This window comes from Eublepharis macularius, chromosome 4, assembly GCF_028583425.1.
Source record: "Eublepharis macularius isolate TG4126 chromosome 4, MPM_Emac_v1.0, whole genome shotgun sequence".
Taxonomy (NCBI): domain Eukaryota; kingdom Metazoa; phylum Chordata; class Lepidosauria; order Squamata; family Eublepharidae; genus Eublepharis; species Eublepharis macularius.
Window position 1 is genome coordinate 139,323,530 of NC_072793.1, and position 16,942 is coordinate 139,340,471.

At 39.8% G+C, this 16,942-nt stretch overlaps 1 protein-coding gene across 3 annotated transcripts in view; it reads left to right on the plus strand.

Annotated features, from left to right (window-relative positions):
- The first annotated feature begins 2,876 nt into the window (after window positions 1-2,876).
- Window positions 2,877-16,942, plus strand: part of SHQ1 (SHQ1, H/ACA ribonucleoprotein assembly factor) — a 108,279-nt gene continuing 94,213 nt past the window's right edge. For 2 of the 3 annotated variants that reach the window (XM_054978657.1, XM_054978659.1), the window contains exons 1-7: window positions 2,877-2,950; window positions 5,437-5,615; window positions 6,300-6,361; window positions 7,005-7,127; window positions 8,000-8,166; window positions 13,764-13,876; window positions 15,695-15,825. In XM_054978657.1, coding sequence (XP_054834632.1) covers window positions 5,473-5,615; window positions 6,300-6,361; window positions 7,005-7,127; window positions 8,000-8,166; window positions 13,764-13,876; window positions 15,695-15,825 — 739 coding nt within the window. In that variant the 5' untranslated portion in view covers window positions 2,877-2,950; window positions 5,437-5,472. Of the gene's footprint in view, window positions 2,951-3,079; window positions 3,131-5,436; window positions 5,616-6,299; window positions 6,362-7,004; window positions 7,128-7,999; window positions 8,167-13,763; window positions 13,877-15,694; window positions 15,826-16,942 lie in introns of those variants that run through there. The other variant, XM_054978658.1, reaches the window with a different exon arrangement.

The window sequence follows — 16,942 nt, forward strand, 5'->3', positions numbered from 1 at the left end:
CAGAGCAGTTTATAAAGTATGTTACTATTATCCCCACAACAAAACACCTTGTGAGGTGGGTGGGGCTGAGAGAGCTCCAGAGAACTGTGACTAGCCTAAGGTCACCCAGCTGGCTTCAAGTGGAGGAGTGGGGAATCAAACCCGGCCCTCCAGATTAGAGTCCTATGCCCTTAACCACTACACCAAACTAGCTCTCAAGGATCAAGGTTATAGGATTTTTCTCATATTAAAGATGCTAATTTTCTGCATTTTGCACCCAGGTTCTACCAAGCTTCCTACAACATGCATAGCTTCCTGACATTCTAATTTACAATACCCTTCCCGCCCTCTGCCTGGATTATAAGGAGCCCTTCCTTTTCCCACTTCTGTATCTGATGAAGAGAGCTTTGACTCTACAAAGCTCATACCCTGGAAAACTAGTTGGTATTTAAGGTGCTACTGGACTTGAATCTTGCTCTTCTACTACTGACCAACACAGCTACCCACATAGACTATTCACATAGAAAAGAGCTAGAGACTTAATTTAAAAAAGTGAAAGCACAGAATTCAGAGACCCTGCTACACCTATTGTTAGTAATGACATACCAATATAGTGATATTCTACTATTTTATTTTTAATTACAAAAACCCTGGTGTTAGCATTGTCAGGTCCCCCCTGGCATCCAGCTGGGGTATGTGGCAGGGGGTGGTGGGCATTTATTTTTGTTGCATGCACACCATTGCACCCTGAGATGACATACCTTCCAGTATTTATTTATTTTGATTTTTATTCCGCCCTACCCACACCAGCAGGCTCAGGATGGATTACATTCAATAAAAACAGCACAATAAAACTTACATTTTAACAGTTTAAAACAGCAGAAACAAAACAATGTAATATATTTTAAAAAGATGCAAGATAGCAGCAACAGAGGTAATCAATCTGCCACCTGACCATCACTTAAAAAGCTAGATGGTGTATGCTTCTTGTAGGGAGGGACCCGATCTCCTCTATGTGGCTGGTGGAGGCCCAGTTCATCCTCAACCATAAACCTGGTGGAACAACTCTGTCTTACAGGCCCAGTAGAAGGATAATAACTCCTGCTGGGCCCTGGTCTCATTAGACAGAGCATTCCACCAGGTTGCAGCTAGGACTGAAAAGGCCCTGGCTCTGGTTGAGGCTAGGCAGGCCTCCCTGTGGCCAGGAACCACCAGAAATGAGAGCATGGCACAGCACTGCATAGCATTTTCTCACAGCTGTGCCACATGAGAAGGGGACATCATTGTGCAGGGACATAGATTTGTTTGCTCCCATTTCACCAGCCTCTATGCCAGGTTCCCACCAATGGCCTGCCTTGCCTCACCAATCACCAGAGATCAGCAGGCAAAGGCTGCTGTCACCAAGAGTTTGCATGCCATTGGTGGGAACCTATCAAGCCTAACTGGGGACCCAAGAGAAGGAGGGGGATTGGGGCAGGGAAACTGAGAGGAAACCTGCCACATGGAAGCTGTTGATGCTGTGCTTTATTCGCAGCTGCACCAGGAACAGGGAGGCCACAAAATCCCATCTTTGTGGAAGCCATCCTAATCTAAGATATAAAAGAAACAATCTGTTTTGGATTATCTTTAACTTTAGTCCCTTGATCCTAATCTAGAAAAAGGGGCAGGCCAATGTTTGCTCTGACCTAAGTCCTGTTAAGTATCATGAAGATGAAGCCAGCCAGAAGGTACATAACCAGTGGGTAAATTTATTGAAATCACTGAAGAAAACCTTGAATTGAACTGGTTAGGAAAGAGCCTGAACTGGAAAGCGCTCGAGATAAAAGGCTGAATTTCAGCATTTCCCTAGTGGGGCAAGCTGGGAGGGTCAATCAATGCAAGCCCTATTGAATTCAGAGGGCTTACTCCCAGTAACACTTTCCAGGTAAAATGTAATGCGGACAAGCCACATGAATATGCTGTCCAGATCCACTCTATCTTCCTAATCTGGTAAAGTGAAGGATGGTGGAAAGAAACAGAGAGAGAAGTGGCAAAAACAACTGGATAATGGTGGGTAATGATATGAACCAGCTGCAGCATCACATTGCAGCTGGGGTCTCTCACCTCACCAAACTCCCTCAATTCTCTAGTGATTTCCCTATCTGCACTTGGTATCCTTACGTGCCCCCCCCCGAGCTTTACCCCCCAGCAGTGGAAATCCTACTACTATTCTTCAAATCCACTCATCCGCCACAGTATAGATTGCAGCCCTAGTAGCCAGCTCTAGGTTGGGACATTCCTGGACAGCGGAGTTTGGGAAGGGAAAGGGGCTTAGCAGGGATGCGAAGCCATATAATTTGAAAAGCCAGATCTTCAGTTACCATCACCTGGAGGCTGGCAATTCTAGTAAGAAAGGATTTTGTGAATCATCGCGAGCTATTACTTGGAAGGAACTGGAGATCTATTTGGACAGCCAATGCTACCTATTTTAGTCGCAGTCCCCCACCCAGTGTCCAGTAAACAACTCTGGGTTCGAGTATTCCTAGAGAGCTGGGGATGGAACAGTGACAGAACTATTAAGGGAAACAAACGCGGCGCCCTCCTGCGTCTCTGCCAAATCACCGAGGGAAACGATACGGCACAACATTCAGTCATCGTCGTCGTTGTCATCTAACCCGCTTCCCCCTGCAGTGTATCTTTAAACTCGCAGTCCTACCCTTCTGCCCAGCGGCCATTCATCTTGCTTTCGGCGACTGGTAATAGGACGAGACTAGCCAAGTGTCTGCCAATTATATGACGACCCGCCTTTCAATTATTCCGCCTCACCGGAGTCTGCGTTCAGCATTGGAAGAGGACGATCTGGTGGGCAGCACGCGGCAGCCAATCGAAAGGCGGAGTGTCCTCGAGGTGGGCGGGCGTTGCGCTGAGGGGGAGAAACAGATTCGGAAAGCGTGGCTGGGGACGGCGGGTGGTCTCCTCGCAGTCTTGTTGGGTGAGTGCGCTGGGAGTGCCGCGACCCTGTCACCTGCCGCGGGAGGAGGGCTCTTAAAGGGCAGGTATTGGGCAGCCCGTATCGGGCGTGAGGACGTCAGTTCGAGCCCGCCTGGATTTTACTGAGGGGAGTGTTGGAGGGGCGGCCTTTCGGTTTTCAACCACGGGAAGGAGTCTTGTGGTACATTACAAGCGAGGCTTCTTTTTTGGAGTTGTGGTAGTACGAAGGAAACTGGAGTCGTCGTACTGCGAGAGAGAGTTGCTCAGCCCTCTTCGTCAGTTTTCCTTTCCCGCAGCGGGGTTAACAGTGCAGTCCCGCGGCAGTCTCAGAGTTCAGAGGGGTGGCCTTAAGAGGAAAGCGGCGGGTGGTGCGTGCAGCTTCCCCACGGAAAAGCGTCGTAAATTAGTTCACGTGTAAAAATGCACGGCTGGTGCGTGTTTCCCGCTTGCTCCGCAGGACGCAGCGCAAAAGAATATTTTTGTGTTGAGCGAAAGAGTTGCCGAGCTTGGTATACTTCAAGGCAATTTCTCTGCCATTGTGCATTTATATATCTATAACTGAGGTCACTAGAATCTCATCTGAATAAAAAATGTCCGACCCTGTGTGAGGAAGCGACCTGGATTGTGAAGTGGTGGGCTTAGTTATCTGTAGATGTATCGCAGTAGAAGTAATACTGAGAGAAGTCTGTGTCCAAGAAAAACTTAAGGTGTCCTCCTTTTTCTTATGTATTCATAGATTATTGGCTAGTAAAAATCTTAATAAAGTAAGTATAGCTAAATCTAATGTTTGTACCAATATATGTGGATGAAGTGTTACAGAACACATAACTGTATAGATGTAGAGTAATAAATCTGTTATTGTAGTGTCTCACAGATGATTACTTGCTGTTTCTGAGCAAAAGGCCTGTTATGCAGGGTTTTACTGGAATATGAAGCCAGCTACTTGAAAGAGTTGCTTATTTCATGACTCAAAGCAGGCTTTTCTTCTAGAGCAAATTGAGTGAGAGCAGATTATTTTTTTTTATTGATGACTTTTATTGTCTGCCTTTCTCACTGAGATTCAAGGTGGATTACATAGTGTGAGATTAGCACAGTCAATATCAAGGATGGTTGTTGTGGGTTTTCCGGGCTGTATTGCCGTGGTCTTGGCATTGTAGTTCCTGACGTTTCGCCAGCAGCTGTGGCTGGCATCTTCAGAGGTGTAGCACCAAAAGACAGAGATCTCTCAGTGTCACAGACTGCCAAGACCACGGCAATACAGCCCGGAAAACCCACAACAACCATCGTTCTCCGGCTGTGAAAGCCTTCAACAATATCAAGGATATTTCAGTAAACAATGCCCAATGATAAATACATGCGAGTTTACAAAGACATAATAGTAGCAAAAATCCTATATGGAATTGAAGAAATGCTGAAACAGAGCATAAGCAATTCTACGACTGATGTTAGACAACATAGAACTACCCAGTAGGGTCCTACTTAAAGCAACCGGTAGTAGTACACTGGAGCACTTGCTTAAAGCAGTGGATAATATGTGCGGCAACGTAGTGGTGAAGTTTGTGGTCCCTAACTCTTTAGTGAAGAGTTGGGGACCACAGATCATTTCCCTACAATACAGCCCTCCTTTCTGTGTAAAAAGCCCTTTTGAATAATTCAGTTTTGTGTACGTGTGTACAGATTCCAGTTGTAACAATAATTAGAAATTGTATTGGAGTTTCATTTAAAAGTAGATTTCATTGCTGATAGAATTATTTAGGATACTACTTACAAATACAATTCATGTATGTATTTAAAATATTTGAATGACACCTTTCTACCCACATAGGGCCCTTGAGGTGGTGAACATTGAAACATTAAAAAAATTCAAAACAACATTTTACACAATTTGAATTTAAACAATGTTTAAATAATGTAAAAACAATTATATAAAAGATACACACAACATAAAGAACAGGAAAGAGAACCAATAACAGTTATAATGAACTGCTGATACTAAATGAAATCTAGATTGTTGGCCTTATGACTTGCATTCAAATATAATCAAGTATGTACAGCTGTACCTCTTGAGTCTGGATTAGTCTGAAGCCACTACCTTTCTCTGCCTTTGTACTCTGTAATTTCTTCCTTTCAGCATTACTAGTGAAGAAATGTGCAGAAACTCTGCATGGATATATTTAAGGTTATGAAACTGCTTTTCTTTTTTAGGCAGAACAGCCATTTTTAAATTTTCTTTCATCCCCTGCACAAAAAATAGCTCCCAAAAAGTCTAACCTTAATTCTCAGCACCACCAATTCAAATGCGCTCTCCCTAATTAAAACTGGCAATCCAGTAGTTAATCAACTAAAAGTTGCTGTATTAATTAAGAATGGAAAAATCCTTGGATGTCACCGAAGATTTCAAGCACTGTTCATATTTGCTTATGTACTTCCATATAGTTGGAATAGTAATCATTTTTTTCTCTCTATTTCCCCTCCACAATGATTTAGCATGTAGCTTGGCTGCCTTTCTTAACAGTATTCATCATGATAACTCCAGCATTTGAACTTAGTCAGAATCCAGATTTCCTTATAATAACAATCAAAGTACCTTATGCACGAGTTTCAGAATTTGAAGTCTATTTTGAAGGGAAGGAGTTCAAATTTTATGCTAAACCTTACTTTCTCAGGTAAGTAAGATATTTATTTGTGATATTGAGATTAATTTCTTGGTATCATGGCTTGATATTAATCCCTTTTTTGGAAAAGCAGGGGGCAGTGTGAGGCTCTGGTATCTAGGCTGAAGTTATCAGTTGTGTAACCTTGGGCAAATCTGTAACTTGGTGACCTTGGGCAAATCTGTTGCTCTCTTTGCTGAATTACTCTGTCAGGCTATCATGAAGATAAAATGGGGAGGGGAAAATTACATGAGTTTCTCTAAGCTCCTTTAATGAAAGTTGGAAATAGCAATGAGATGGATAGAAGAGTAAGTTTGTTCATTTGGGTCTATGACAATTCTTACCATGATAGATCCAAAGCCCTGCATTTACAGCATAGCTCTCAGCACTTGGAATAACACATGACAAGTTCATTTCATAAGTTTTTTTTCTCAGCGTTCCCTCAAATTTCCAGCTTTTCAACTGGAAATAAGACTTCAGAATCACTACCCTCGTCTCCTCCACTCATATTTTTCTGGGTTTCTTTCCCAGGGGCTTCACATGCCTACTCATACCACCTCTCTCAAATTGAAAAAATTGCAATTTGGGTTTTTTCATGCTGTGAAGTGAATGTAATCTATTTTGTTAAAGCTGTCACCTGATATGTCTATTACTCTTTAACTGTGTTAGACTAACAAACTTTCAATTTATACACAGACTAGCTCTTCCTGGAAGAATTGTGGAAGATGGCAGAGAAAAAGCATCATATGATGACAAAGGTTTGTAATACTACATCTTTATAAAGGAGTTTACAAAGTAATATACAATACAATGAGAAGAATAATATTCTAGTAATTAAATAAAGGGAGAGATTGTCTTGAATATATAGTATGTCTTGGCTTTACTAATATAATAATGAAACCAAATGGTAACAAAACAGTTGCTTATCCTTATAATGAGGTAACTTGAAAGCTTAGTCCATAAACTTCAGAATGGATACCGAATATTTGCTGGCCCCATTTGCCCTGAGAATCTGATACATCACTTTGTTCTTAAAAAATGTTTCCAGATTCTAGTACGAATTTAGATAATGACAATAGTGTTTCATGTTTCCCCAAAGATCCTACTAGTGTCCTAACCAGTATCAAAAAATTTAAAAGTATGTTTTGACTATAGATGGGTAGCCATATTAGCCTATTAGGCATTAACCCTCTCCCACTTTTGCCTTCAAACAAGTGGTGTTCAGAGTTGCACTGCTGCTGTTTTGGAGCCAAACTGGAGCAGTTGAAATTGAATTTTTGTGGGACAATGGATCCAGTAAATTATTTAGAAGATATTTGAGCAGAAGTTTGAATCAAGTTGTGCATCTTATTTGTGGGTATCTGTAACTGGAGATAATTTTTTTAACCATTCTATTTTCAGGGATATTTACAATCAAGCTTCCCAAAGAGATTCCTGGAGCATACTTCGAAGGATTAGACATGTTGACAGCTCTGTTAGCTCCAAAGAAATCCAGATCAGCAAAACCTTTAATTCAAGAGATAGGTTTGTATGCTAAGAAAGCTCACTTGGTTTTTTGGTGTTTTCATAAAGCATGCATTTTTTTAATGTAAAAGATATTTTTTTATCATCCAGTTGCTGTAAATGGGTAGACCATCATTGCTCACCTCTGCCTGTGTATAGCAATGATTGCTAAAATTCTTTCTCTCCTCTGAACAAGTTCTAGAACTTCAGCTGTCTCCAGAGCTTAAACACCTGAAAGAAAAGTGTATAAAGTAGATGCTGTGTTCAGAATGCCATTTATTTAGTATATTGACGCAAATAATCAAAGCATAATTGCATTGCATGTGTCCTTGTATGGCCTCATGGAGTGCACCGTTGGTATGGAAGTGCCAGCCTCCATGGCTTCAGAATCATAGTTAATCTTCTTCAGCAAACTACATGTTAATGCTGTTTTGTGTGTTATTTCTATAACATTGGATCTACACAAATGTTTGAATATGTAGGAGATAGCTATTGGTGCACTGACACTCCTTTTTCCTCTAGTTAGGTACCCTGTTTGCATTGAGTTCAAATCACATGAGCCCAGATTGCACATTTAGTATGCTCCCATCATGAGGTGTACAGCTTAAATGGTTTGGAGCTTTCTGTATCAGGACGCCAATGTAAACGTGGTCTTCCGGCATTGAATCTTTAGGTGGTCTTGGGAGTGAAATGAACCAGAAACTGGACCCCCGGCTGTGTGTTCTGTTTTTTGTCTATAGAGCACTTTGGAAAGGAGTTTGAAAATTAAGCCTTACTACAATATTTTTAAGTTGAACTAAGAATCTGTAAACCAAAAAAAGAGAGAAAAGTTGTAGAAGGTTCATGATGGAAAGATAAGTTATTTTTTGTTAGCAATTTTGCTGACGTCAAAGTTTCAGATGCTGGAAATGGTGAAGAGGAGGAGGCGGCGGCAGAGGAAGAAGAATTTAATTGGGAAATTGAACAAACTCCCTATGAGGAAAACAAAGAGGACCAGTTATATTCACCCTGTTGCTATGGATTTGGAAATCAGAAATCAGGAGTTTTTAGACGTCTTCAGGTGTGTGCTTTGGTTTTGTTAATTAAACAGTTTCTGATATTTCTTCTTCTGTAATAAGCATAATTGCATTCTCACCTGAGAAACAGTATCAGAGTATACTGTAACTGTAACTTTTATGATGAATACACTTACAGTGATAAATAACAAACTATTCATAGTGTGAAGGAATTTCTCATGAATGTTGGAAATGTCACTGCAGTGAGATAGCAGGCACTGGATAAACAGTTATAGATAGATGGTTGCCACACATAAATGTATGATGCCTATGAAACATGGCTTTTTCTTTTTTTAAAAGCATTGATAGAGTTCTGGGACTTGTGTTTTTGAAATAGCCTGTAGACCATAAGCCTTAAACTGTAAGGAAAAATATTCTGTGGCCAGGACTTTGCGTCTTGATTAAGAAGTGGTTATCGGAGAGAGTGTGTGGTATATGTTTTTAAATGGCTTTGTTTCATTATGGTAAGCTACTATGAGCAGGTTTCTGGAGAGGCAACATGTAATTTTTCTAAATGATATATGAGGGAGGTGATAATTTCTGGTTTTAAAAACATATTTTACTTATTCATTTGTTGTCAAGAAGATCTAGACCTTTTTCTTGAAAAGAGAGACTAATTTGGTAGATGGACTTAAAAATATTTGAATGATTATTAGTATTTGGAGAAAACCATCTGTATACTTGTAGCATGGCTGTGTGTGTATGTCCCGTCAAATTACTTCTGACTTATGGCAACCCTATGAGGTAATGAGCTCAAAATATCCTGCCATTGCTAAGATCTTGCAAACTGGAGGTTTTGGCTTCCTTTATTGAGTCAGACCATCTTGTAATGTTTTTGTCTGCTCAGTTTTTAACTTTTTTAAACTTTTTTTTTTAAATAAACTTTTTATTAACTTTAAAAAACAACATACAATGCGTAAACAGGAAAACAAATTACACAATATTAAAGTCAACTATAATACAAGAAAAAACAGATAGCTTATAATATACTACCAGTTTTCAAATATAATATTAACAAAGGAAAAAGAAAATTTGCTTAGAGAATTGCAATATACCTAAGCAGAGAAGGAGGTTCTTTACAGTTTGTATGAAACCTAACAACTTTTTTAAACCTTTGGCTTTGGGCCCTCAACTCCTTACTTTAAGGTAAAGGCCCTGGTCATTATAAACACTTATATTTCCGATGTATTGTCGAAGGCTTTCACGGCCGGAGAACAATGGTTGTTGTGGATTTTCCGGGCTGTATAGCTGTGGTCTTGGCATTGTAGTTCCTGACGTTTCGCCAGCAGCTGTGGCTGGCATCTTCAGAGGAAGATGCCTGGAAATACAGCCTGGAAAACCCGCAACAACCATCACTTATATTTCCACTCACACAGAGCTTAGATGTTCACTACTTTACCCAGTTTTATACCTTGAGAATACCTTCCCTTTTTTGAGTGCCTATATATTACTGCCTCCCCAAAAGATTTTCACTGCCACGAAAGGCTTTTGCCTTGCATCTTTTCTGTTTTACTGGTACTACAAGAAGGCGTTGTTAGAGATCATGGCTTGATGGAATGGTCAGCACTTGAGGGTGGTTGTGAGGTAAAAAAGAATGTATTTTACTTTATTTGTAATTTATTTGTAAATACATAACCTTGATGGTTACAGAGGTTTGATAAGCGTATTGGTTTCAGAATAATTCTTAAAGGTATTTTCAGAGTCAGTCATTCAGAGTAATTTTCCACGCTAAGAGAATAAATTCTCTTCACATCCACAAAGACATAGGTTTACTCAGGCTTTTCCACTCAGTGTGCCTGACTTAGAATCATTTCTCTCTCAGATATACATAAACTGCACCGGGTGCACACGCAGTTTGCCTGTCAGACAAAATAATTTCCGTCAGAAACTGACAATTAGGGCTTCACACAGATTGCCTGACTGAACTAGAATAAAACCCCTTTCAGGCTTCCACACAGGTTGTCTGGTTTGCCCAGAATGAACACTTTCTCTCAGCACAGTAACTACAAAAACTACAGTTCACTCCACCCTCTAGAGTACAGCTATTGTCTATCAGATTGCACTCCAGTCACCCATCCAGCTCCTCTCCTTTCCTTAGAGGCCTGCATTTTAATTAACAGCAGCAACTTTAAAATCTCCATTAGCAAGCAGAAATAAACTCTAAACTATTAAAAAGTAAAACATTACACATCTCATTTGGGTCTTTCTCTTTTCCAACATTCATAGCATTGTCTTTTCCAGTGAGTTGTCTTCTCATCAAGCGACCACAGTATGATAGCGTCAGTTTCGTCATTTTAGCTTCTAGAGAGAATTCAGGCGTGATTTGATCTAGAACCCATCATTTGCCTTTTTGGCCATCCATGATATCTGTAAAACTGTCCTCTAGCACTGTACTTCAAATGAATCAACTTTCTTCACTGTTTAACTTTCACATCCATACACAGTAATGGGGAATACCATAGTATGAATTATATTTGTCTTTGTCCCCTGCAACACTTCCTTATGCTTAAGGATCTTTTCTAGTTCCTTCATGGCTGCTCTTCCAAGTCTCAATCTCCTTCTGATTTCTTGGATGCAGCCTCCCTTTTGGTTGATGATTGAACCAAGGAATAGAAAATCTTTAACCATTTCAGTTTCTTCATTGTCAACCTTCATCGTGTAATTTCTCAGTAGTCCTTCATCAGTAGTCATTTCAAGTCTTCATTATTTTCTATCAGTAATACATGTCTGCATATCTCAAATCGTTTTATTATTAATTCCACCAACAGTCATCTAAATCTAATCCAGTTTCCCTTATATGTTCTATATATAGGTTGATCAGATAGGGAGATAATACACATCCTGTCTGAGCCCCTTGCCAATAGGAAACCATTCTGTTTCCCCATATTCTGTCCTAACAGTCCTCTTATCCAGAGTACAGTTCGTGTCTCAGAACAATGTTATGGCCTACTCATAACCCAATGTTATGTCAGATGTTATGGTGCACCCATTTTTTAAACACCAGCCATAGCTTTTCATGATCCACATAGTTGAAAGGTTTGCTGTAATCTATAAAATACTGGCTGATTTTCTTTTAAATTCTCTGGTGTTCTTCATTAATCATTGTAAATTTGCAATCTAATCTGTAGCACCTCTTCCTTTGAATCCAACTTGAACATCAGGCATTTCTTGTTCCATAAAATGTGAGAGCCTTTGTTGTAAAATCTTGAAGATCACCTTGCTTGCATGGGAAATTAATGCAGTGGTCCAATAGTTGCTGCAATCTTTGGCATCTCTTTTTTGCAGAATTTGAATGTAGATTGAGGACTTCCAGTCTGTGGGCCGTTGTTTTGTTTTCCATATTTGTTGACATATTCTAATTAAGATTTTGATGGACCCATTTTCTGTTGCTTGAAATAACTCTGTTGATATTCCATCTACTTAAGGTGATTTATTTCTTCCAATTGCTTTGTTGTTTTCAATTTACTTTTTAAAACTATAGGCTCTTCATCAGAATATTTTTTTGTAGGAATCTGTTATCCTTCCGTCTCTTCTGTATAATTCTTCAATGTAATGTTTCCCTTTTTTCTCTGTTTTATTCTGATTGGATACTGTATTTCTGTGTCACTCTTTCTTTATCCATAGCTGTGGTTTGATTTTCCTCTGGTTTTTTTAGTTATTGTGGAACAGGTCTCTTGTTTTTTCTTTTTTGTTGTTTCCTGCTATTTCTCTACACTGGTTATTATAATAGTTCTCTTTGTCTCTGCATGCACTCATGCTCAGAACGACAATGTTTAAATTGATTTCTCATTTTACAATTTCTAACTTACTTGGATTCATACTTCTCACGTTCCATGTTTCTATTATATGTGCCACCCAGCTTTAGACTTTCCTTTTGCTTCTATTCACATCAGCAATTGGATGTTTTTTCGGTGTTAATCCAGTCCCACCTTTAAGAACAGCCCTATTTGTACTTGTCTTCTACACTTCCTCAGTAGCCAACTGAGTGCCATCTAACCTAGGGGTCCTGTTTTGCTGACTATATCTTCTTTAGTTTTGGGTTGTCTCATTATAGGCTTTTTGAGAGAATGTGTTATTAAAAATGGTTTACTATTGCTGCCTTCTGTGCAGTACTGACCAGCGTTAGCTGGAGTATTACTGCCATTGTCTGTGAAAGATCCTCCACCAGTGTCACTTCCCACTACTGCTGCTGCCCAGTAGCTATCCTTCAATGATTCCTCTGCTCCCATCATCACTGGAACTGGCAATTCTCTTATGCTGATGTAATTGCTGAATCCTAAAGGAGGTTGGTGCATCTTAGCCTGATGTCTTAGTGTTGACTATTCAGCATTGACTGACTCTGTTAGGAGTTTAGACTCTTAATCAAGTCTAAACTCCTAACCATATTGCTTTCAAGCTTCACTCAACCCCCCTCCCCTTACCATATTAAGATGGGTATCCAAAAGCACAGATAGAACTAGTTTTAAATAACAGTTTACTATTTTTAAATTTCTTTGGTTTGCCTTTTTAATGCGATTTTTAGACAACATCAAAAGCCAGTGGCTAGGAAACAAGGTATAAATATTTGGTATTTTGGAGTTTGTGTACTAAGTTTCACACTGTGCCGCTTTAGTTTGATATTCTCGAAGAAATTATATTGAAACTTGACAGTGCTTAATACCTGAGTAGTGGAGATGTTAACACTGTCATTTTATGTACATTCATTCTCTTCTCTTAGCTGTTTATTAGTTTTAGCCTTACAAACTGGGTCACGGACCGAGTTGTAACATGATATAATAACCATTAAAAACACACACATCCTAAACAGAGGGAAAGGAAAGGGCAAAACAGGAAGAAGAGGTGTCATGGAAAGAGAGAAAGAGGTGCGTGGAAAGAAAAACAAAAGCATTGGGGATGTTAAAAGACAAAACCAGAAATATGAGCTTACTGTAAAAAATCAAAAGTGAGTTCCATAATGGAAGTTGGAGCTACAGGAGAAGGGTTTCTAAGGTTCAGTTGTTCATTGATGTGGCCACCAATAAAAATCAATCTGCTCTTGTATGTGTGAAGCAGCTATCGTGCTATTGTGATATGGTTGTGCACAAAATCCTGTGCTGTAAAAATGATAAGGCTGGTTGAGGTAGAGAGCCAACACAAACGCATCACAACTGTGGCCAAATCTTCATTCTCATTGGAGGAGAAGAGGACATCCTGATGCTTGGGTACTCCTTCTCCCATGATCCCTGGAGGCAGAGTATTAAGTCATTCTTTCTGCCCTGAGGAGGGAGTACCTCCCCCCTGCAGTTCTTTTCCTGCTTCCTCTGCAAGTGCAGGAACTCAGAGGAGCCATAGGGTTTCAGGCAATGGGTCACTGAAGCAGAGGGTGGAGGCAGAGTGGGTGGGACAAATGCACAGAAACTTTTTTTTAAAAAAATGGAGATAGACCAACAGAAAAAACACTAAAGGCATGCAAGGGAAAGAAACGAGACCTAGGAACTCCTCAGAAGGCACTGGGGTTACAGTATATTTCAGTAAGGCTGTGCAGACTTCTGTATAAAGCTTGTAACATGGGCATATTTCACTGAGTAGCTTAGTAGTGTTGCACTTGCTACCCTCTTTCTAGGAAGAACTTAGTGAAGTTATTGACCTTAAGAATCCAGACTTAACGCCCACAAATGAACGTAGAAAGAAACGGCGAGTGGCAGAGGCTGCCAAATTTGATCCTGATCACTACCTGTAAGTATTAATCTTGTAAATAGATGTTTTTATAATGTCTGATGCACTGTCATGTTGCCATTTCAGTAGAAGTTTGATCTAAAATTGCAGTTTTTGGATGGGAAAGGAGCTCTTTTCTCTGATATTGTCTTGTCAAACCTCACTATTAGTTTGTCACTTTTATAACAGCCATAAATGATTGCTTTTGATATGGCCTTGGCTTATTTTGAATAATGGATTGGTCTCACAGGCTAGTTGGTATCCAGGTAGAGGACATGGAGACTGCTCAGAATGTTGCTTCATAGCTGACTTCTTCAGCTTTTTGAGAAACGTGTAACATTTTATAGTGTGGCTGTTGTAACTTTGTATTCTGTAAGGCAGTCAAGACACTCTGGCCCACATAGAAGAAATGAACCCATTCAGGTATGCTTAGGCAACATAACACAGACCCATGTCAAATTGTGGCCTCTGGAGTCCTGAAGATGCTTGCCTTGTTAGTACTTACCATTCTGGTCAGTACTTACCATTCTGTTTGAAGCAGAGTAGAATCACTACTTACTATACATGTTTCACAAGGTTCTTTCTCCTTATTGTTTGTTTCAAGCTTCTCCTGGTTTTCAACATATTGTTCATTAGTACTGTGCATATCATGTGTGGATATCGTTTCTCTCTTTGTGCACTTCATTATATTATATATAATGTAATACAGTACATATACTGTAAAATTAAAGCAAGAAGGTGATCATTTAGAAGCTGTAGCCATAGGTTTTCAAGTTATCACTGCCTTCAGCACTGAGTACTATATGTTAGTAGTGGTTTAAGTGTGGTGAACTGACTTCACAATATTTAAGGGTCTGTTCTCTTTCTTATAATTTGTGTGACCTAATGATAGATGTTTAAAAGATGATATGCACTCCTGTAAAACATTTAGGCAAGAGCCTGTTGAGCTCTGGTTCCATATGCACTGGATAGCAGAGACTATCTAGTGCATATGGAACTTGTTAATCTCAGCTCTTCACAGGAGCTAGGTGGTACATTAAATTTGGCTGCAAACTGCAATTCATTGTCTGCCTACTCGAAGACCTTATGCGGAAAAGATATTGTTTGGAATATAAGAATAGGTAGGGAATGAGAGAGTGTAGCTTTCAAAGGTTAGTTCATCTTTACACCTAATCGTTCTACAAAAGTTACTTGCACATGAAATTTTGACTAGTCTGCTGTGTGCACATACCTATGTATGTCATCTATGGCCAAAGAAACCGAGGAAATTCTCTGTTTTAGAAGAGTCACTACCTGGTCACTTGGTTGAGGTTATTTCCTGTATGCAAATAGTTATGAACCTATGTTCACTGCTCAGTAATGGAACATTCCAAGTCCATTTTTTCTCATCTCTTATTAAAATGTAGTAAGAATCTCAGATAGCTATGCTGGGAAAATCCTGCCCGAGACCTTGGAGAACTGTTGCTAGTCAGATGGACTGATGTTATGATTTATAAGGCACTTATAAAGGGTTTGTATCCACTTGCTTCACAAGTTTACATTCATTTTCCTTTGTCTCTGTAGTTGAGCTTAACAAAAGCTGGTAGAACTTTGACAGCAGCTTTAGTTAACCCAGTGTTAATAGAGGAACCATGAAAGGCCCCTTGTTTTCATGCTTATATACTCAGTCTGCAAGGTTGATGAGAAACTTAAGGTCCATGAGTATATGGAGGTTGTGCATCTTGAGATGTGCAAGGACTTGCATTTACTGAGAAGCTTCCAAAAATGGTAGCATTCTCTGTGTCCCATCCATGGTATGAAACTCTAATAGATTGGTTCTTTTGGTTTTTTTCCTTGCAGTGCTGACTTTTTTGAAGATGAAGCGATTCACCATCTATTGAAGTATAAACCATGGTGGATTAAAGCCTATGCTAAAAAGAGGGATTCTCAGAAACACAGTCCTCAAGATGAATTTAATCAAACTGCAATTGGTAGGATTACATATTTAATTCTTGTATTGTTGCTGTTTTAAACTACTTGCTGATGGGCAGACTTCTTTATGGGCATCCTCCCTCCTTTTTGTCCTCTGGGAAAAACAGCGAATGTGCAAGCATTCTTTTGCATCTCTTTTGAAGGAAGGTGGCTCAAACAGTTTCTTATATATTAATTTCAAGCCTGCTTCAGACCCAGTTTAGGATCTAAAAACTCTTGTGATTGTCCCAACATCCTTCACTTCGAGAAAGTTGCAGTGCAACCCTGTTGAGACTCCTAGACCTCTTGGTGGCTTTCGATGCCATCTGCCATGAAATGCTTCTTGAGTAGCTGTGTTACATGAATGTCAAAAAGGGTGCATTCTCGTAGTTCCATTTCATCTTGAAGATTGGGTACAGAAGGTGGAACTGTTAGAGAACTTGTCAGCTCCTTGGTACTTGTGAAATCCTGTTGGGATTTTTTTTTTGTCTTTTATGGCATTTGGTCACCATGTACCACTGATACAAATAACTTAGTGGCTTTGGACTGAGGGGCAAATAGCCTCTTGTTTTCTTTTTACACTGCCTCAGATGAAGCAGTGGGTGTTCCAAAAGAAGACAAAAACAGACTGGATGAGAACCAGTAAATTGAAGGTCAGCCTTTAGTTAGTGGAGTGGATCCTATCATTCCACCATGCTATGTTTTGAAGTCTTCTTTCAACAGAAGAGTCACTCAGGTTGGAGGAAGGTTGGAGCTACACCAACATTTTGTAAAAAAACCCCCACAAAAACAAAACATGAAATCTCCACAGAAGAAAAGCAAATTAATGGCAGGTATTTAAAAAAATCATGGACAGTCTTGGAGACTTTGGGACCACCTACTTGAACTTTCAGCATCCTTTTACAGGAAGAAATTGCAGGGAGGCAGTGGGGCCCCTGGATGATCAATGGGTAAAAGGATTACTGAAGGACAATAGGGAAATGGCCGAGAAGCTGAATGCATTTTTTGCCTCTGTCTTCACTGTAGAAGATGAGAGGTGCTCGCCCACTCCAGAACCGCTGATTTTGGAAAGAGTGTTGAAAGACTTGAGTCAGATTGAGAGGACGAGAGAGGAGGTCCTACAACTGATAGACAATT